The 21741-nt window shown below is 44.8% G+C and overlaps 1 protein-coding gene across 1 annotated transcript in view; it reads left to right on the top strand.

The window, feature by feature from the left end:
* Nucleotides 1-21741, top strand: part of TTBK1 (tau tubulin kinase 1) — a 158655-nt gene that overhangs the window by 22662 nt on the left and 114252 nt on the right. Inside the window, exon 2 of the mRNA XM_067532893.1 lies at nucleotides 11925-12083. Within this exon, the coding sequence (XP_067388994.1) occupies nucleotides 11925-12083 (159 nt within the window). The remainder of the gene's footprint in view (nucleotides 1-11924; nucleotides 12084-21741) is intronic.

The raw sequence follows: 21741 nt of genomic DNA, 5'->3' as shown, positions 1-21741 counted from the left end.
ATTCTCTTTATAACTCTCTTCTCTTCCTGTCCTTCAAGTTTTAAGGGGGAGACTGCACTCCAGAAGTCCACTCATCTTGTTCATCCCACTTCTGTAGATACCCAATCAGGTTTGTGCTTTCTGTATTGCCTGTTGTAAAAGTTGTAGTTCTCATGAGTTTTTAAAAACACTACTAGGACATAATATTAAGGTGGATCCTTCCTTTCCTGGGGAGACTTTGGTAAAGTGAAAGGATCCTGGGATCCAACAGCCTAAATAAACATTGCTTGTTCTAACTGTTCTAATTTATAGGCTTCCAGAGCTGAGGATGTGGCCTGAAATAAAAAGGGATATTGCAATTCTTCAACAGTGAGCTTAACACACTTAAGAGTTTCCAGGACCTTTGATAAAATGGTGAGAGACAGACTTCCATAGATTTATTCTGTGGTATGAAGACAAAAGCGCATCTGAGGAAATTTCTGTTACTGTTTACTTTTTGGCTGTATCTGAGCAAATGCTGCTGCAGTGAACCTGAACGGAATGATACTTAATATAGGAGAGAGGTCTGTTGTACAACACAGAGATTTCAACAAGGAAAACTGTGTATTTAAAGCTTTTATTTGGACAGCACTGAGATCCCATAAAATTGTTTAAGCACTTTTATGGGGAAAAACAATCTGAAAATGTTACTTCAAATGAATGTCTCATTTTAACTGTCCAGTGCATATAATCAGGCTGCCTATACAATGCTTCCCAACTAGTTGGTCTATAATCTGGCTACAGAGTGCAGGGATTCTTGCACTAGTTGGTCTATAATCTGGCTACAGAGGGATTCCTGCTAGTTATTTACTGCTGGGAGGATATACACTATACCTCTTAGCATGCCCACCTGTAGAAATACTGCCTCCTCATCTGGTTGCCATATTACTCATATTGAAAATCATTCTCTCCAAGGCATTTTATCTGAGCTTCTTTCCTGCTGTCTATCCCAGCCTGCTTGCCATTTGAGTACATGATCTCTCTGTGTGTGAATTTCCAAATCGATTCACAAAGAGTCATCAGTCTGCTGATTGACAGTAATTGGATTAGTTTTCTTGAAAGTCTAACTTAAAAATAGGATGACAGTATTAGCACTCGAGTGCTATTCTCTAGTGCGGGATGGGTGTAATGTAAGGGAGCGGCTAGACAGAACAATACTTCAGATGTTATTGAGCACGTAATGCCTAGGGAAGCAGGAGAAGCAGTGTAGCTTGAATGGGCATATCTGAAAAGAGGCTGAAGCCAAAAATGAAAACAGTAAAATAAAACAAAGTTTCTGCATGGCGAGGTTCTGCAATACATGTTGGAGGAGGCATGCAGAGGTTGGAGCTGCGTGGATTCTACCCTTCTTCAGGCTGGAGTGGCTCAAGGAACGGGATTTGCCCTATCATACTCTTGTTTGTTTCTCACCAGCTATCTTCATCCTGCTCTCCATTCTGGTCAACAGGAAAATGATCACACAATATGCTAAGACTGGATTTGAATGCAATATCTCTCCCAGCATTGACATCTCATTGTGGGAGTAAAACAGTCACTTCCTGTTAAGGTTGTCCTTTCCCAGGAGGGCCTTTCCTGCTTGGAACAGTGAGGCAGGAAGTTCTGTCTTTTTTGTGGACAACATGCAATACAATATCATGATTTTATGTCACATATTCACGTCTTTCATATAAACTGTAAATGCCCCCAAGTGCTTGACCGAATTTATGCCTTCAGTCACTGCTCAAAGCCAGCATTTCTCTAAGAGTGAAATTCACCCTGTGGGGAGGCCCAGCACAAGACCTATGTCCTGTCCACATCTTACTTCAGCCATAAAGAGATGCATAGGCCTTAAGTGGATCCTCGGCCCAGGGGTCAATTTCACTCTAGTGTGCGCCATCTCCCTGGGGCAGCTATGGAGACTTTTGTTCTGACTATGTAATGGCATAGATGTGCATGACACTTCAGACATATCACTCCAAGGAGCCTTCAGTCCATGGCTCTGACCCTGCCGCTGCAGTAATAATAGTGCTTTATGGGCCAAGTTCTCTAGCGCACTAGGGTTGCTGTGGTACAAAGCAGCCGTAAACTTTGCTCAGCTGGTAGTTACGGTGGCTCGACATCCCAGTACAGTACTACAAGGCAGCCAGAGCATACTGGTGACTCTTGCTCTACATTTCACATCACCATAGAAAGATTAACTAATTCACTGATGTTAAATTTTCATTGCAACATCTTATAAGAGAGGCAATTATCATTAGCTTCATTTTACAGATGGGAAGCAGGGCTCAGATTAGCCCCCTCCTTGAGGTTCTGTTCTGTTTCAAAACCTATAACTTTAAAAATAATGGAAAATTTTTATTTGCAGTGACAATTAAAGAAACAAACAAATATGCCCTGCTGCGTTTGCAACCCAACTCTCCAGCATCGAGAACCTGTGAGTGGAATGGAATGTAAACCCTTCCCCACCCAGGCAGTGTACTTCACTCAGGTGGCTTGTCCAGTCCAACTTTAAAAGGCCACATGAGTTTTATGCTACCTTTCTTCTCCAGACTCGTTTCTTTTGGTTAGTTTTTCACCACTAATCTCTGCTGTAAAGCCTGACCATTTAAAAATCCCACCCAGTCCAAGCAAAACACTTCAAAAGTAACAAACAAGATGCGTACAAGAGAAAAAGCATATCGTCTACTATCCTGGTAAACAGCGGGGTTGGGTGGGAGATCCACAGTGCTACGTAGGCGCTTCATAGTTCAGCGTTGTGGCACCTAACTTTTAGGTCCCTAGAAGATCACAGGAACAACACTGCAATCCAGAGAGTTAAGCACCCAGACTGCCTATACAGTGAAGGGGGAGAGAGAGGGGCTTTCGACTGCAGTCCGCAAAAGCCAGCATGGTGGGTGGGGAGTTGCCTAAACCAGCCAAAGGGAGTTGCTGAGGAGAGGGGAGGTGCTAAACCTTGCCCCTTGCTCGGAGATAGGTGGCTCCCTGCAGCCTAGCTTTAGATGCCTCTCTGTTTCATGATCCATGAATGGAAACCTGCCTCCTTAAGCACCTAAGTTGTTTCTTGTGAGAATGTTAGGCACCTGCCTTGTGCCACACAAAATGGGCAGAGGTGGCAGCGGTTCCCACCATGTAACTCTTAACCCAGTGGTTACAGCACTCTCTTCTGGTGTTGGGGACCCAGGTTCAGTTCTGCCCTCTGCTTGATGGGCAGAGAGGATTTGAACAGGGTTCCCTACCTCTCAGGAGAGGGCTCCAGCTGCTGAGCTAGGGGATATTCTGAGGCTGGACTGTGTTGTGTTTATGTAGTGCAATATATGAGTCCAAAGAGTTAAAGGTGATAACATAACCCAGTCACTGTCCAACATGAAACAGCTTTAAATGCGGTCCAGGGTTTGGCCTATAGAGACCATCACAAACAGGCCTTTAATACCATCGCAAACAGGCCTTTATATCTTCTATTACAGATGTGGAAAAGAAGGAAAAACAATTAAAGCATTTGAAATGTAAAGCATTAAATAAGGCTTTAATTTTAACAACATCCCTTGTTCCTTTTCCATCTAAAACCTCTCTCCAGCCAAAGGAAAAGTCCCCTTGCTTGACAGTCTCTTAGTTTTATCTTTATTGGTACCATCTGTCCCTTTTGGGGAAAAGAGAAGAAAGTCGTTGAGATGGGCTGGAGCTATTGTTATTGCTGCAGGTGCCTGGGCCCGATCATGTTTCTTAGAAAACAAAGCAAGATAAACACACACAAGAGGAGAGAGACAAAAACAGCAAAGAGAGGGAAAAAAAGCAGCTTCTATCTCTGGAGTTGAGAGATACCAGAGACAAGCTCTGGTCTCACTTGCAACCTCACTGTTGGAAAAACACAGGCCTAGCACTCAAAGACCTGGCAAACAAGTACCAGCATTGAGCTGTTTAAGGCATTGCATTTAGCTGCCTCTCTGGTCCCAGGCTTATTCAAGTGTTGCAAAATTTACTGTCTTGGCCAACTAAGCCAGACTCTTGTTAGACAGAAGGAGAGAGAGGAGAAAAGGCGGGGAAGGAAAAAAACACACAAGAGGAGGAAGTACATCTGTGACAAAAGTCTCACATCTCAGGTGGTGTTTGGGATTCAGATGGAGCTGGTAGAGGCAACAATGTCATGTGGGTCTGTCTCTTTGCCCTGGTCTGGTCAGGACATCTCTCAGGATTAGGACAAAGAAGGTCCAGGGTCCCAGGAGATGGCGGGGAGTGACAGCCATGATGGTGAAGCTTACTTCATTGGCCAGTTTTTCACCCCCAAGTCTTTTTTTAAGGGCCCAAAAAGTGAGTGATGGGTGGAATAGCCCATCCCCTCATTATTTTGTCGACACATTGGACCTAATATCCAACACATCAATTTTGATGCATTGATTTCCGATTCCACCCTTTTTGTGTTTACCAAGCATGATCATAACATGGTTCTTGAATTTTGTTAGTTGGCCTTTTGTTTGGACTCATTGAGTCTATCTCTTTGTATTTTTTCCCATTTCCTCTCCTGTTATTAATCGGTTATTGTGACATTTTATGAGCTTTCACTCACTTTTCACAGTTGAGCTCACAATCAGGTTAAATTTGTAGGCTCCATTATCACAACAGCTCCCTCAGTCTTTCCTGTTGAAGCTGTTCCACTCTGGATAAATAATGCAAGAGTGATTGGAACAGGGGAACTGGATCCTGGGTGTGGGAGTGTATTATTCGTACCCTGACCTGATGGCTACCTAGTGGACACTTACAGCAGGCCTGGTGCTGGAACCAAGTGAGGCTGCCTGGAGCAGCGGCACAGGCGGCGAGTCAATCCACTAGATAGTAGAAAGTATTCAAGGTCGTAAACAAGATAGTTGTGTGAGCTAAGATGCTTGTAAGTGGAGTAGGTGAAATCATATAATAGCCAATCAGAAATTGTGTGACCATTGTATGCAAAGATGATAAAAGGGTATATAAGCTGGAGAACAAGATGGAATAAACGATTCTGCTTGCAATCATATTGGTTGTTGTGCTTTACGTCCTGCATCCTCTGTCATCAGCAGTGGAACTCTCTGCATTGAAACCTTAACCACTGGAGCAGCGGCACAGTCAACATTGCTGAAAACTGGAAAGTTTGAGTGGAGATCTGTGAAAGGAGAAGGGAGGCAAGCCTCTGTTCCTTAGGGGGCAGAGTGAGTTTCTGAGGTTCTTTGTGTTTGCTTCCTTGTTCATTTGTTTTCAGTTTGCAGTCGGGTAGAGAGCAGTGTGTTGTGAGAAAAGCAGTGCTTTTCTCACAGCTCAACCTTGATTAGGGGGCAGGAGTTCAGTAGACAGCAGCCCTATAAAGGCAGCCATCAGCACAGAATCCAGCTGAAAATGGGAGTTGGGAGGAGAGGATGTGTGGTGTGTTTTTTGCCCACCCACCCACCCTTTTCTTGACAGGAGCTTAGGAGAGAATACTATGACAGCTACCGAAGCAGCAGTGCTAGTGACCCAAAGAATGGAAGAGACCATGAAGAAGACTGGGTATGGAAGCTATGGGATGTATGTTATTCTGGAGAGGGTATCTGAAAGATGCTTCTTTTGCATGAAGTGCCACCTGAGAGAAGATCTGAGGTTTGGAGATGCAGCTAAAAATGATGGTTGAGTTTCAAAGGGGATTTGAGTGGATGAGGGAGGGAAGGAGAGAGGAGAATGAGGGGAAACCTCAAGACTTGCAGATGCAAGCTGGACAAGAGCACTGTGTGGGCAGACTGTAGATAAAGAACGTGGCCCATGGAAGCAGGTGTCTACGAGAACAAGGCAGAGGAAAAGACCGGCTAGCGACAAAGAAATAGAGTGGAGGAACAGGTTCACTGAGTTGGAAAATGGAGGAAAGGAGCAGTCAGTAACAGAAGACGGGAGAACAAGGAAGAAAAGAGCGGCTAGTCTTACAATAAAAGGGGAAGAGTCAATGGAGACAGCCAGAGTTTGGAGTCTGGGGATGATGAGTCACAGAAGATTGCAAATGAAAACAGAAGACAAGAGGACTTGCAGCTAGAAAGAACAGAAGGAAGAAGGCTGGATGCACCAACATCAGGAAGAGGCAGGTCTGCTTGATTGAGGACTCCCTACTAAGAAGAATAGACAGGCCTGTCACCAGAACTGATCCGGAGAACAGAAAGATGTGTTGTCTGCCAAGAGTGGTTGTGGACTGAGGCTGAAGAGGATCTTCATGGGAGTAGGAAAGAATCCACTGACTGCCCTTCTTGTGGGGACAAATGATACTGTATTGTTGCTAGAACACATCAAGGGAGACTACGCCAGGCTGGGGAAGATGCTTAAAGAAATGGAGGCTCAGGTGATCTTCAGTGGGATTCTACCTGTCCCGAGAAGGAGAGCACAGGTGAGATGAGATTGTGATGATCAGCAGATGGCTCAGGCCGTGCTGCAGTAAGGAGGGCTTTGGGATGTTTGACTACTGGAAGGCATTCACAGACAGAGGACTGTTCTCATGGGATGAACTCCACCTGAGTAAAGAGGGAAACAGACTTCTGGGATGGAGGTTGGCACAACTGATTAAAAGAGTTTTAAACTAGGAATTCAGAGGAGGCAGTTGGGAGGTGCTCAAGTAGTCACCACTCCTGAATCTAATACTGAGTGGGAGGAAAATCAAGTAAGAGGATACCGCAGTGGAGAAAGGAATAAGGGTAGGAGAATGGACAACAAGAGGAAATATAGTGTCAATAACACTGACAGTAACAGTCAGGTTGGCAATAAAATGAGTGTGCCTAATTGGGCAGTGAATCTGGGTGAAGCTAAGCAGAAGCAACTAAGATGTCTGTACACCAGTGCAAAGATCCTTGGTAACAGAATGGAAGAACTAGAACTACTGGTGCAGAAAGTGAAGCCAGCTGTTACAGGGATAGTGGAAACATGGTGGAATAGTTGTTATGATGGGAGTACAGGCATTGAAGGTATGTGCTGTCAGGAAAGACAGAAATAACGGTAAAGGTGGTGGAGGAGCATTGTATATTAATGATGAGGTAGACTGTAAAGAAATTAGAAGTGATGGAATATATAAAATGGAATCTGTTTGGGTCAAAATCACTTTGGGGAAGAAAGGTAACAGAGACTCTACTGGGCTAGTGCTTGGGGCATGCTACAGACCCCTGGGATCCAATTTGGGTATGGACCTCTTTAAAATTTTAATGAAATAAATAATATTGGGAATTGTGTGATTATGGAAGACTTTAATTTGCCAGATATTGATTGAAAGACAAAAACTTCTAATAAAGGTAGGGGCTAGATATTCCTGGACATGTTAGCCACCAGATTTCTTCACCATATAGCCACAGAACCAAAAATTGGGGATGCCATTTTAGATTTAATATCTGTAAGTAGCAAGGACTTCATAGAAGAACTCGTTGTAGAGGGCCAGCTTGATTCAAGTGATCAAGAATTTACACTAAATGGAAGGACAAATAAAAATATATCTGCACCTATGGTCCTTGATTTCAAAAGGGCAAACTTTAAAAAAAAATTAAAGGAATTAATCAGGGAAATAACTGGCATGAAGAACTCAAGGATCTGAATGTGGAGGAAACTTGAAATTACTGTGTCAAAGTTGCAGAAACTATATGGAGCCTGCATCTCAAGGAAGGGGGAAAAAATCATAGGGAAGGGCTGCAAGCCAAACTGGATTAATAAGCCTCTCACACTGCTTATTAAGAGAAAGGAGAAAGCCTACAAGGAATGGATTGGCAAGGAAAGCTCCCTGTTGGAGATCAAAAGTGCAGGGATAAAGTGAGAACTGCCAGAAGCCAGGCAAGCAGAGTTGGATCTTTCAAAGGAAATTTAAAACCCATAGTAAAAGGCTCTTTAGGCATATAAATAAAAAAGAAAACAAGGAACGAAGAAGTGGGACTGCTAAGCATTGAGTATGGCAAATGGTAATTGGGATGAAAACATGGTTTTGCTAATGGTAGATCATGTCAGACCAATCTGATCTCTCTTTGAGGAGAGGACTGATTATCTAGACAAAGGAAATGCAGTAGATCTAATTTACCTGGATTTCAGTAATGCATTTGAGACAGTTTCACATGGGAAATTATTAGTTTAAACTGGAGAAGATGGGAAGTAATATGAAAATCAAAAAGTGGGTAAGGAACTGGATGAAGGGGAGGCTACTACAGGTTATGCTGAAAGGTGAACTGTCAGGCTGTCAGGAGTGGAATTTCTCAAGAATCAGTCTTGGGACCAATCTTATTTGACAATTTCATTAGTGATGTTGGCATAAAAAGTGGGAGTGTGCTAATAAAATTTGTGGATGACACAAAATTGGGAGGTATTGCAAATAGGGAGGAGGATCGGAATATCGTACAAGAAGATTTGGATGACCTTGGAAACTGGAGTAATAGAAATAGGATGAAATGTAATAGTGCAAAGTGCACAGTTAAGCATTTGGGGACTAATAACAATAATTTTTGCTATAAACTGAGGGCTTATTGGAAATGAGAGAAGGAGAAAGACCTGGGTGTATTGGTCCATCACAGGATGACTATGAGCTTTCAATGTGATGCGGCCATGAAAAAGACTATTGTAATCCTAGGATGGATCAGATGAGGTATTTTCAGTAGAAATAGGGAAGTGTTATTACACTTGTACAAGGCACTGGTGAGACCTCAGCTGGAATACTGTGTGCAATTCTGGTCTTCCATGTTTAAGATAAATTCAAACTGGAACAGGTGCAGAGAAGGGCTACTAGGATGAACAGAGGAATGGAGAATCTCTTTATGAGAGGAAACTTAAGGAACATGGCTTGTTTACCCTAACAAAATGAAGTCTGAGGAGAGAGAAGATTGCTGTCTGTAGATACATCAGAGGGATAAACATGAGGGAGGGAGAGGAGTTATTTAAGTTAAGGGCCAATGTTAGCACAAGAACAAATGGCTATAAATTGGCCATCAACAAGTTTAGGCTTGAAATTAGACAAAGGTTTCTAACCACCAGAGCAGTGAAGTTCTGGAACAGCTTGCCAAGAGGAGTAATGGGGGGCAAAAAACCTAACTTGTTTCAAAGACTGAGCTGATAAGTTTGTGGAGGGGATGGTATGATGAGACTGCCTACAGTGGTATATGGCCCATCTGTGATGGCTGTTAGCAAATATCACCAACGGATGGAGATGCAACACTAGATGAGAGAGCTCTGAGTTATTACAGAGAATTCTTTCCCAGGTGTCTGGCTGGTGGGTCTTGCCACGTGCTCAGTGTCTGACTGATGGCCATATTTGGGGTCAGGAAGGATTTTTTTTCCCAGGTCAGATTGGCAGAGAGTGTGGTGGGTTCTCACCTTCCTCTGCTGTGTGGGGCACCAGTCATTGCTGGTTTGAACTAGAGTAAATGGTGGATTCTCTGTAACTTGAAGTTCTTAAATCAAGATTTGAGGACTTCAGTAACTCAGCCAGAAGTTATGGGCCTAGGGGCTTAGGCAGGAGATAGGTGTCTGGGAGCCTAGAGTGATTCAGCAGTGCACGTGCCCAGAGGCAGAGGGAACTTTTACCCTGAAAACTTAGGCCCCAAGTGAGTTTAGGCACCCACAGGCTTTGGCAGGAGTTTTGTGGATCACAGTAGAGCCAAAACTGGGATTCAGGCATCTAAACCCCAGACTTAGGTGCCTAAGTAGCTTCATGAATCCCACCCCTACTTCCCTTCCCATTGTTCTGTGTTGCTACTACCCTTCCAAGATCCTCAGCTACCTTTGCACTCCTTCAGTGCAGGGCCTGCAAAGTGCTGTGCCTGGCCCTCCGTAAGCTGTGCTGCTGCCAGATGCCAATACAGATGTCAGATGACCCAGCCCTCCCCACCCCAGTACATGCAAACCGAAGGCTGTTTTCTGACATTCTCGCAACACTGCAGTTTTTTACATTTCCTAGGGATGCTTTTTGTGGTTTTTTGTTTGCTTTTTTTTCCAAAAGAAATTCCATCCTGTGGAACTGTTTGGCTGGAAGCTGTATGAACACTTACGTTCATGCACCTTATAAAGGTTGCAGGAGGGATCCTCTCTTGTGCCATTGTAAGATATGTGCAGTGAATGAGGGAAGGGTGCCGCAGGCATCACTTGGCCCCTGGGGTGAATACAGGGCCAAGTTCACATCTGGAGTAACTTCATTCAGTCCTGTTGGGGTACACCAAGTACCAATTAGGCTCATACACTGCACCACTCCAGACATGTAGGCTGGGGAGGAGACTGGGATGGAATACAGACTGCCTCTGGGAGTGAAGAGCGCTAGCACTAGTCCAGCAAGCAGGCCTCTTGCTGTTTCTCATTGAACAGAACCGAAACATGGTCTGATGTCCACTGCCCTTTCCTGGATTTTGGACGAGCTGCTGCCCCATAGCTTACTCTGCATTGGTCCCTGCATCGATGAGAAACTCCACACTCCTTTGACAGCATGTTCTCTTCTGCCACACTTTAAAAATATTTGTTTTGCCCCTCTTCTCTGTTGAACAATTGTTTTGTATTCTAGCTGATATCATTGGGTTGAGTGGTTTGCAGTCTTCTTTCCCAGTGGCATACAGCTGCCCGTTTTTTCTCCTAATCCTTTCCTGGGTTCCTTGCATGTATTACCCCTTTGTCTTGGAGAATGACTCACTCTCCTTTGAGATGCTAATTGCATTTTTATTTGGTGATACTTTATGGGGCATCTTCACATGCTGCCCACTTTTTGTTGCTAACTCCATCTGTGGAACTCACACATGCACGTCAGCCGCAAGTCTTACCCGTCCAGCTGCCATTAGGAAACGACCATCTCTTTTCTCTAATACACAGCTCGCTCTTTGCTGATTATTATTCCAACCTGAAGAAGGCTAATGGTTGAATGACCAACTCTAATCTTATCTTCTCATTCAGCATGTATGTTGGTAACTTTATTGGATCTCTGCAGTAGAACTTGTTTTATATCCAGAAAGGGAATGGAGGTGATATTCCTGGGAAAATGGGGTACCAGGAAAACTGTGAATAAAGGGATTGTGGGCTCTGTGCTAGCTCTTGAGGCCAGAAAATAGCTTATAGCGGCAGGCAAGATGACTACTAACATTCCTTTAAATGGTTAAGAATAGCACTGATATGAATCTGCGAGTCACCTTTAGGGAGGGATTCTAACCAAAATATTGAGAACAAAACTGGCTTTGGAATCAGGAAAGCTGGAACTCATGGATGCTACCAGAGTGAAGCACCTCATCCTGGAGATAGGGACAGAAAGGAGGAAAAAGGAACATTGATATTATAGGAACAAGCTCTCTTTCCATGCTTGAATTTAACACTTTTAGCAGGGTTTGTGTGTTACGAGGAGTAATCTCTATGTGGCTGAAACCCCTTCTAACTGTCCCCTTCTCTGCTTGGCTGTTAGCGGTGTTTGTAACTCTGGCGCTTTAGAGGCCGCTCTAGCTCCCTTTGGCTTCCAGGGCGTGGTACCTGGCAAATCTTGGTGATGTGAGTGGTGAATATGGTCAATTGGAGACCATAATAACAGAACATGAATCAGCTGCTCTGTTAAAGCAAGATCTTTTTCTGGCCTGGTACAATGATGGCTCTTTCATCGTTATTCCCACCCTGATACTCAGGCTAAGGATTTGGCATTGACCTGTCTTTGAGTTGCTGGCTATGAGACCCAAAAGTGCTGGGTCCTTGCATGGTGTAGCCAGTAACTTGTCATCTTTTCAGTTGGTGCTGTGGACTCGGGGCATGGTTGCTTTTGTCAGATTTGTGCATGGAGCGAGCTGAGGGGTTTGTAAAGCAGGCTATTGCTGGCTGTGCTCTGAGGTGAGTTTGCTTTCTTCCCAGAGATGCTGTTTCTGGTTGGCTCCAAACCAGAGCTGCTGAGATGTCATTTCACCAGCATCAACCACCTGCAATGACCTGCACTAACTCTTTCTTTTTTTCCCTTTTGTTTTTCTTCCCAGATAAATGGCTCACTTAAATTGGGAGCTACTAAAATACTTTCTGGCTGGCAGATGCAGTGCCTAGCAGCGGCCATCAGGGAGGAACCAAACATGAATGGGGGAGGGGAACAGGTCGACATTCTGCCAGCCAACTACGTGGTCAAGGACCGTTGGAAAGTGGTGAGTAGCTCTGACGGATTTTCCATTGCCGGCCCAAAAAGCTCTTCTCAGTGACAGTGTATAAGTGCTTCCTGCTGGCCCCAGGACTGATCAGACAGCCCTGACTGAGGGAATGTGGTTTAGGGCACGTCAATCAGACAATGAGAGAAGGTGGTAAATATTACACCAGGTTTTTGAGACTACTGCTGTTTTAGAAGAGCAAACCTGCCAGGGATTTCTGGGTAGGACGAACTGCTCCAGGCGCCCTAGGTGCTGGTTAGCAAGGTTCTAAGATACTACAGTGGCAAATTTCAAGTCCCTGCTCTAGAGCACAGAAGTACTAGAATGTTTCAATTAGATGTCTGTAATCATGTTTTAACACTGGCAAAACAATGTATTTACCCTAACCCCATTCTCAGAAACAGCAGATCCAATATAGCTGCATCTTTCCAAAGCCAGTCAGCCTAAGGTAGACACTCAGCCAGGAAAATGTTAGCCTGAACCGTTTAAGCTTGGCAAAGTTATAAGTAAGGATACGATTTTGTCACAGAGGTCACGGATTCCATGACTTTAACAGACCTCTGTGACTTCCGACTTCAGCTTCAGCCCCTGGCCACCAGCTCCCCCGCACAGCAGCGGGACTTGGGCTACCATGATTTATTGTTTATTGTCCTGCCCGTGAATTTTAATAAAAATACCAGTGCCACAATCTTAACCGTAGTTATAAGCACTGAAAACAGAGTCTCATAAAGACAAGTGTCAGGCAGCCCTATCTATGGACTTTGCTACCAGCTCCGCCTATAATAAATACATGAGCTGAGGAAGTTGCACTGTTGCTATCAACAATAATTGACTCTATTGTAGAAATAATAATACTCAGCGTTTAAAATGCTTTACTCATATTAATGCTCACAACAATCCTTTGAGGTTAGTAAATATTACCTGCAGTTTACCATGCAGGAAACTGAGGTGAAGGGAGTTGAAGTGCCTCCCTCAAGGCCATAGAAAGAGATGATGGGAGCTTTGGCGCTTCTGATTCTCAACTCTGGGCTCAAAGCGCTGGACCACACACAAGCTGAATTGTGCATTGAGGGCTCAGTGATTGGAGTATCAAGCAGATTTTGAAAAGTTTACTTTGGTAGTCACAAGCTTTCCCAGCACTAGGAACTCACAGATGTTCATATCTCTGAGTGGATTTATTTACTTTCAATGGAAAGCAATGCTTGATTACAGGGGTTACTGTTCAGACTTTTGGGAGGCTAATATCCTGCCTGAGACAAGAAGCAAGTCAGTGACTGGCGAGCTGAGGGCCCACTCTGCAAGATACGGCATTCCAGATACAGCATTCAATGACAACAGACCCCAGTTTGCTTTGGAAGAATTCAAAAAATTTGCACGCAAATGGAAGTTTGACCACCACACCATCTCCCCAGGACGCCTACAGAGCAACGGTGAGGTAGAATTAGCTATGAAAACAGCTACGAGGCTGCTACTCAAGGCTGTTTCTTCTGGTTCAGACCTCTGCTAGCATTTTTGGCCTACAGGAACAGCCCATCACAGGGTGCCAAAACAGTCCAAGGCAAGCATTGATGGGATGAAGGATCTGTTATCAGTGAGAGGAGACCAGTTGTTGCCAGGAGGAAGATGACACCACCGAGAGGAGATGGCTAACAAGCAGCCCCTAGAGTACAACAGGCCAGCCAAGGACCTACCAGCCCTGGAACCAGGCACTCCTGTGAGGATCTAGCCATTAGAGACACCAGAAGGTGTGGACTAAAGGAGCCGTGAGGGTTGCAGTGGCACACAGGTCATATGAGGTGACTATACGAGACGGACAAGTGAGCCGAAGGAACAAGGGGCACTGACAAGCCGGCAGACATAACACCCAGAGAGCGCCTCCAGAGATCATCACAGAGCAGAGAGATGGAGAACCATTTGGAGGCCAACCCCACAGAGAGGGAGGAGACGCCACAGTGAGATAGTTTGCTAGACTCGGAGAAGGGTGACAGGGAGACAGCGAGAGGTCACTCCCAGTGTGGTCACCTTTTGGGGAACCAAGCTATCTCAGACTATATAACCAACTGAATCAGTGGCAAAGGTGCTAGCACATAGCTGACTGGGAGCCTCAGTCTCTGGCCAAAGGGACATGGGGTGGGGTTCTGGACATCAATTATTTGCTTTCAGCATTTGAATTAAATGTTGTCAAGCAGGGGAGATGTGTCTTGATCTGGGGAAGTGGGAGTCTGAGCACCCATGTTCCCTGGAGTGACAGTTATGGAGGGGGGACACCAGTGTAACAGGGAAGGTGGAGAGTTGGGCTCCCAGCAACTGAACCATGTGGGCAGGGCAGTGCCTGGGGTTTAATAAAGTTCCACTTGTTCCACCTAAGTGGCCCTCAGCCCACCCTTTGTGAATGAAACAGGGCCGAGGGAACCTGTCTGGAACCAACAAGCTCTGATGAAGGAGCCCACATGAGTGCCAAGTGCGGGAGAGGCTCAGGCTGAATTTCAAGCCTTTACCTTGGGAATTGCTCTCTTATTAATGAACACACAGCAAACCCGGGGCGAGGAGAGACTTGCTGGCTGTACAGGGATGATGCAGCTTTTGTATGGTGCTGGGCATGGCCTGTGTTTGCAGAGACAGCTTGACAAGTGACAGCTACTTATAGGGTTGAGTGGTCGTTCATTCCACATGGGGGGAAGGGAGCACTGGAGAGAAAGGGAGGCCCACAAGGATTAAGAAGCATTATTGGCAATGAGGGGAAAAAGAGAGGCCCTATAGAAACTCCCCAGCACTAGGAGCAACAGCCTGGGCTTGTGCCTCTTCCCCATTTCTGGACAGCTGCTATACCAGTGGTTCTCAACCCATTTACCGTTGTGGGCCGCATGTGCAGCTCTCTGTGTTTTATGTGGGCCACACCCACACAATATACATACTACCCTGAGGATGTCACATGGGCCGCAGCTGGGTGATGATTGGGCTGCAAGTGGGCTGGGGTTGAGAACCCCTGCTCTATGGGTATATCTATGCAGCAAAGAAAAACCGGCAGCCGGCAGGAGTTGTGGGGATTCCATGGTTTTGAATCAAATTGTTTTTATTATAGTTTTCACTCCTCTCTTTTTTTTTACATTGATTCTAAATGTTCCTTATTTTATTTTCATTACCTTATTAATGTATTCTTTTGATTTGCAGATGATATTCCTTTAATAGGCACCATTCCCCTTTTCTCGGTGCCCTCACTACTATTAGAATTGACAATCTCATGTCACTATCCAGTAGCAAATAGTAAACTGTTCCTTCCATCATAAATAGCTGACTCCTGCTGCATCCGGATAACTAACAAAGAAATCCTTCTTGTTCTCCTTTGGGTGCCCTGGGCTCCAAACCTAAACATGGGCCTCAAGGTGTGAACTGACTCCTGGTGGACTACAAAGCTCATTGACAACAAAGGCAAGGATTGCCTCTAGATGTCCTTGAAAGGAGATGGGGAACGTTGGTGCTGATGAGGGTGGGTAGGATCACTTGGTAGACATCATTGAAAGTATGCCAGAGAGAAAAGCTTTCCAGAAAAGAATGACAGTGAACTTGGGGAAAAGAGCTGGTGGGATTATGTACAGGTGGGGTGGGGCCAATGCTCAGAGCTTTATATATAAAAATTAACTCCAGGTTTAAGGAACGAATCTAGAAATTACTTAACCCTTCAGGATCCCTTTGATAGGTCCTGAGTCCTTCAGGAAGCATTCAACCTCACCTCTTTGGTTAACTTGGAGCATTATTTGCTGCTTTTGAACATTATAATTATCTGTATAATAAGATTCCAGGATTGTCACTCTGAAGCCAAAAATGTCCATAAGCGTCCAATTGCTACATGCATTGTTGAGAGCTCTTTTTGTTCAGAATATCACCAAGTTGGGTCACCAGTGGGATTCATGGTCTGTTACTGTCCAGTTTTTAAGATCTCAGTCATTTTGACTTAGCAAATTATACCCATGCTGAATACAGCTACAGGAAAACATGTATCAAGGCCATGCCGAGAGTCCTAGACCACTTTGATATCTGAGGTAACTCAGCCAATCGCCATCATTACTGTACAGCTAATTCACATGCAACAGTTTCATTGGTTGTATGAGGGAGACTTCACAGATAGGGGATTACTTGGCCCAACTGCTATAGCCGGGTGACCGTGCAGGCTTTCAGCTACTGGTTGTTGTTTGTTATTTGTATTACTGTAGTGACTGGGGCCTAGTTCTAGACCAGGACCCCATTGAGCCATTTATCTCTGTAGTTAAACACCTCATGGTTCACCACACACCGGCTGTTCTGTTGCACTCGTCTTTCGTTTTTCATTTCTGTGCTTTGTTGTAATTGCCATCTGTTAATATGACTAAATGTAGGATTTAGTAAAATCCAAGTCAGGAAGGTCTTTACACACTTTGTCTGTGGATATGCAGAAAGCCCTTCTCCTGATCATAGGAACATAGGAATAGCCAGACAGGATCAGTCCAGGAGTCCACCTAAGCTAGCGTCCCATCTTTGTCAGTGGCTAGCCCTAGCTGCTTCAGAGGAAGGTACAAGAACTATTCATTAGGCCCTGTGACAGGGCCAGTTAACCTTAGAGGGGAAGCAGGGCTTGACAGGGTCTAATGGCAGATGAAGCCCAGCTGGGGGAGAAGCTGGGTTAGGATTATAAAACAGGGAGTGAGCACAGGAAGGGGCTTCAGGGAGAAGCCCTGCAGTCACTCTCTAGAGAGAAAGGGAGTTGGCTGGGGGCCAAGAGCTAGAGAAGTGAGGTAGGAAGGAGCCCAGGAAAAACAGCAAGAGGGTCTGAGATTGAGCATATTGTGGTTTCCCTGGGCTGGAACCTGGAGTGGTGGGTGGGCCTAAGTTCCCCCTACTAGCCACAGGGAAATTGACACTAGACCTGAACTTGGATCGGAAGACTATCTGATGGAAGACTACCAGACAAACTTGCTCAGGGGGACCCTGACACCCTGAAAGAGGAGGACTAAATAGTGACCTGGCCAGAGAGCTGAGGCATAAAGAAGGAGCATGTGCATCCCAGAGAGGGGGGACTGTGGTGCAAGCAACAGACAGAAAGAGGTGCTAGAGGAGGTGAGAGCTAAATCCCAGACCCAGCTGCAATGAGGTGCCCCAGCAGTAAGTGTACCCCGTTACAGGCAGGTATGAGACAGCTCACAGTTCCTCCTAACACTCAGTAGTTAGAAGTTGGCTCATATCCTGAAATGTGAGGGTTTTTCTGAATCGTTTCTTCCTGTTAATTTTCTAGTGGTTTTTACTATGAGAATACTGGAGATTCTTGCTATCCATACCAATTTCCACTCTCCTTTTGAATCCTGCTAGGCTCTTAACCTCAACACCATCCTGTTGCCGTGAGTTTCACAGACTAGTTACACATTGTGTGAAGAAGTATTTCCTTTTATCAGTTTTGAATTTGCTACCTTTCATTTTTACTGAATTCCCCTTTTTTTTGTTCTATGAGACAGCAAGCTCTTTCTACCTCCCATCCCTAGACCAATCATTTCTTTATATACATTTCCTTTCTTTATTAAAGAATTGTTAAAGAATTGCTAAGTGTAATTAAAAATGTATTCTCATACACTGATAATTTGGAGTTAGCTGATGACAAAGACTTTGTTACATAAGCAAACCTGCAAATATTTGGTGGGCTGATTGCTGGGGATGGCTTATGAAATCTCGGGACATGTACTGGAGAGGAAGCGCAGTGTCTCCGTGTGGTGCAAATTAAACAGACAAGGTGGGGGTGGGAGTGATGTCTTTTATTGAACCAACTTCTGTTGGTGGAAGAGACAAGTTTTGGTCTGGGAAAGGTACTCCCAGTATCACAGCAAAAAGCTAGATGGAACAGATTGTTTAGCATAAGTAGTTAGCACATATTGTAAGCGACCATTCAAGGTAGAGTGATCCACTAACACTTCTGCAGTCATAGGACAAAAAAGGGGGATTAGTGGATTACAAACTGTTGTAATAAGCCATAAAATCCAGGGTCTCTGTTCAGTCCATGATTTTTAGTATCTAGCAGAGTTATGAGTTTAAGCTCCCTGGCTGGTCGGTTGAAAGTATTGTGCAGGTTTCCTTTGAAGATAAGGATTGATAGGTCAGATACCGCTTTGTGAAAAGTGTTCACCCGTAGGGGATAGGGTGTTCTTATCATTTTCCTGTGTGAGTTCATTGGAGAGCCTAGAGGTTGTCTGGTCCAATAAAAGCTATTATCTCACCCACCTTGACACTCTAATATCCCAGGACTGACACAGCTGCACCTACACTAGTGCTAATTACATCACTCTCCATGTCTGATGTTCTTCCTCCACAGCTCTCTGCCCCTCTGATCCTCTACACATGGATCATACGTTATCCTCATCACATCCCTCCCTGAAACTCAGGGGAAGTGAGTCAATAAAGATGTTTACTTATTTTTTAAAATGTATTTAACAAGCCCAACCCTGCTGCGCACATGCCTGGCCTCCTTGCCCACTGGCTTATTCCTGCTGTTGTGCCTAAAATGAGGTTGTCAGCTTGGGGCAGGGAGCATGAGTTTGTCTGCACTGTGATAAATAACACTGATTATGTGGCTGCAGCCTGCAGAGTTGTGCTGGTAGCTGATGTCTGACTCCTCCAGTTGATGGTCAGGAAGCTGCTGCTCTCTCTTCTCAGCAAGCTTATTGACTGAAGCCCTCTTTTGCCTACGAGTCAATTTCTCCTTCAGACACCTTCACCCATTTGTCCATGCTGTCAGATATACATGGGAAAAATACCCAAACAAAATAGGAACAGCCACCATTCTTCTTCAGATGCCTCTGCAAGCCTGACTTTGGCTGGGTTGCCTGCAGAACCCAGCCTGTAGAGCAGGCAAGGGATAAGCTATGAGTACCGATCACTCTGTGTAAGAGGCTGATTTCACTGTTTCCTCCTCCTCCTCTTTCCCCACTCAGCCACTTGTTGTATTCATCAACGTTGTCAGCTGTCTGGACTCCACCCTCATACAAATAATAATTGCACACAGAAAACAGTTCAAAGAGCATGAAGGTCATAAAGTCAAGCACTTAAAAGTTAGGAAATGCCAATATTAAAGTTGCCTGTGCAACCTGATTTGCCTGACTAGTGCACACGTATCATGATATAGTCTTTAATTATCTCTATAGTAACTGAGGACTTCACAAACATTAATGGGTTTATCTTCCCAACACTTTGATGAAGATGGGTGGTGTTTTCGGCTGGGAAACTGACACACAGAGAGATTAAAGTCAAAAGTGTGCACTAATTTTTGATGCTCAGTTTGAGACACATGTAGGATGTGATTTTTCAGAGTACTTAACATTATATAGCATTTGATGTGTTCAGAGCATAGCTCTTAGTGACTTCAGTGCAGTTGTGAGTGCTTAGTGCTTTTGCACATCAAGCCCAAGGTCTTAAGTCAGACAGCCAGAAAATGAGGAACACATGAGTGGCCACCTGTGAAACATTTGATTGAAGTGACTTGCCCAGCATCACATAGGAACTCGGTGTGTACCAGCCACTAGAGAGGGATAAGATACATGCTTTGCCAGTGGGTTTCAGATATTTGCTGACAGCAGAGGAACGGTGAGACTCTGGAATCCTGGGTTCCATTCCTGGCTCTGAAAGGGAGTGTTCTCTAGTGGTCAGAGACTCTTCTACCCATTTGCCCCCACAGCCTGTGCCAGTCCTATCTTTTTATCCCTGGCTTCTCATCTGAGGTTCCCCATCCCTAGCTCTTGATGCCCATCTCCTTGCCCAGCCAGTCCCAGTCTGACCCCTGCTCCTTGTCAAACCTACTCCCTCTGCTTCCCCCTCCCTGTCTGGGGAAGTTTCAACCCAAACAGTTACACTTAAATAAAGTTATGAGCAACTGAAAACAGGGTCTTATAGGGGCAAGTGTTGCCTTCAGAATAGGCATCATTGCTAACTGCTCCACTTAGAATCATAACAAACGTTCAGCTGTAGTCAGACGTGCTTTCTAACACGAGCTTGTTGGTTTCCAGCTTTGTCTTTCATAGTAATTCCAGTTAAAATCTTCTTCTCTTACAAGTCTTTTTCTGTCCACAGTCTAGACTCCAGTTGAGCTCTGAAAGCATAGCTAGACTCTTTCCAGCTCATAGTCCATCACTGTGTAAAGATCACACAATTACCCTGTCACTGTGTAAGGTAGAATCGGAATTCCCCGGGGTACTGGAGTTTGTGGCAGATTCTGCATGGGCGCTGAATCAGACTGCCTGTCCTACTACACTGTCACACCAGACACTATTCCACAGATGCTAGAGAGTCAGAAGTCCTTTCCCTTATTCAAAATCCCTGCTGTGGAAGGTGAACTGAACTGTAACCCAGGAGTTCAGGTTTCACCTCTGCTCACTGACATTTTTATTTCTGTGCTCCTCCTAGCTTATTACTGATCAAGGCCTTGTACCCCAGCCATAAAAGGAAGTCAGATATTAAGCCCCTACCATCCCTCCCATTTCGATAACACTTTGCCCGAGCTGTCTTCTAGCAGAGTCGGGAGTAGGATGCAGATTTCTAATATGGCAGAGCCAAGTCTTAGCCACTCAGCCATGCTGCTTTTCAGCTAGAATGTGGTCAAAACATGTGATTTAGTTATTGTGTCATAGCAAGTCTCACACAGACCAGTGAAGCACTGGAATGGAAAGTGGTGGAATCTCCATCCTTAGAGGCTTTTAAGGCATGGCTTGACAAAGCCCTGGCTGGGATGATTTAGTTGAGGTTGTCCTGCTTTGAGCAGAGGGTTGGACTAGAGACCTCCTGAGGTCCCTTTCATCCCTAATCTTCTATGATTCAGTGAGGGGTTCTGTCACCGCTTGCCTTGTAACTTTGGGTGCCTTCGTGCGCCATGGCTCAGAGCCTGGACACCAGTTCCCAGACCACAAACTTAAATCTGGGTTGCCATCAGCCCAGTTACTCCTTGCAGGATGACCTCAACAATTTCCTCCAGTCCCAAGTCTGCCCAAATCTGTCTCCCCAAGTTCTTAATTATCAGACACTTGGACTTTTCCCTTCTGGTCTGTCATCCCCGAAGGAGTGAAACCTGCCCCAGTTATCAGCTCACTTTGAAGGACATGGTTTGCATACCAGAGACCTGCTTGGGGTAAAAATAAACAAAAGTTTATTTAATAGAAAAATCACAGATTCAGAGATGAACTAATCAGGGGAAGCAAACACAAGTTGCACAGAAAATAAACATAAAGACGCACTCTCAGGCTTTCCACTTCTGTATTAGCTAACTTCACTTTTCTATGTGTTATCTTCTGCCTCTGAACAGTTTCCCTGTGTGCCCTCTGTCCTGGAGGGGACCCACTGTTCCATGGACAACATAGATGCTGGCACTCAGTTTCTGGATAAAAAAACCTCAAACCCAAGCCTGTTATTAAGGCTTTTTCTCTTTTTCCCCCCCTCTCCTTCTTCCTGGCATGATGATCATGGTTATTCGGAGTGGAGGAACGTCCCTTCTTTCTCTATTTTCCAAAATTAGGGGTTTCATTTCTTTTCAGTTTCAATGTCTTTCCATTAACTTTAATGGTCTAATATTGTGTTATTCTGGCTGGACAAGGGCTGAGTTTTTGAGGCTGGTTTCATGTAAACAATTAGCCTGGGAGGTGCCTCCCACTCTTAC

The sequence above is a fragment of the Emydura macquarii genome, unplaced genomic scaffold, assembly GCF_026122565.2.
Source record: "Emydura macquarii macquarii isolate MOO-44397 ecotype Brisbane River unplaced genomic scaffold, CSIRO-AGI_Emac_v2 contig_3305, whole genome shotgun sequence".
NCBI lineage: Eukaryota > Metazoa > Chordata > Testudines > Chelidae > Emydura > Emydura macquarii.
Note: the sequence above shows the minus strand (reverse complement) of the source record. Positions and strands in the feature narration are given on the sequence as shown.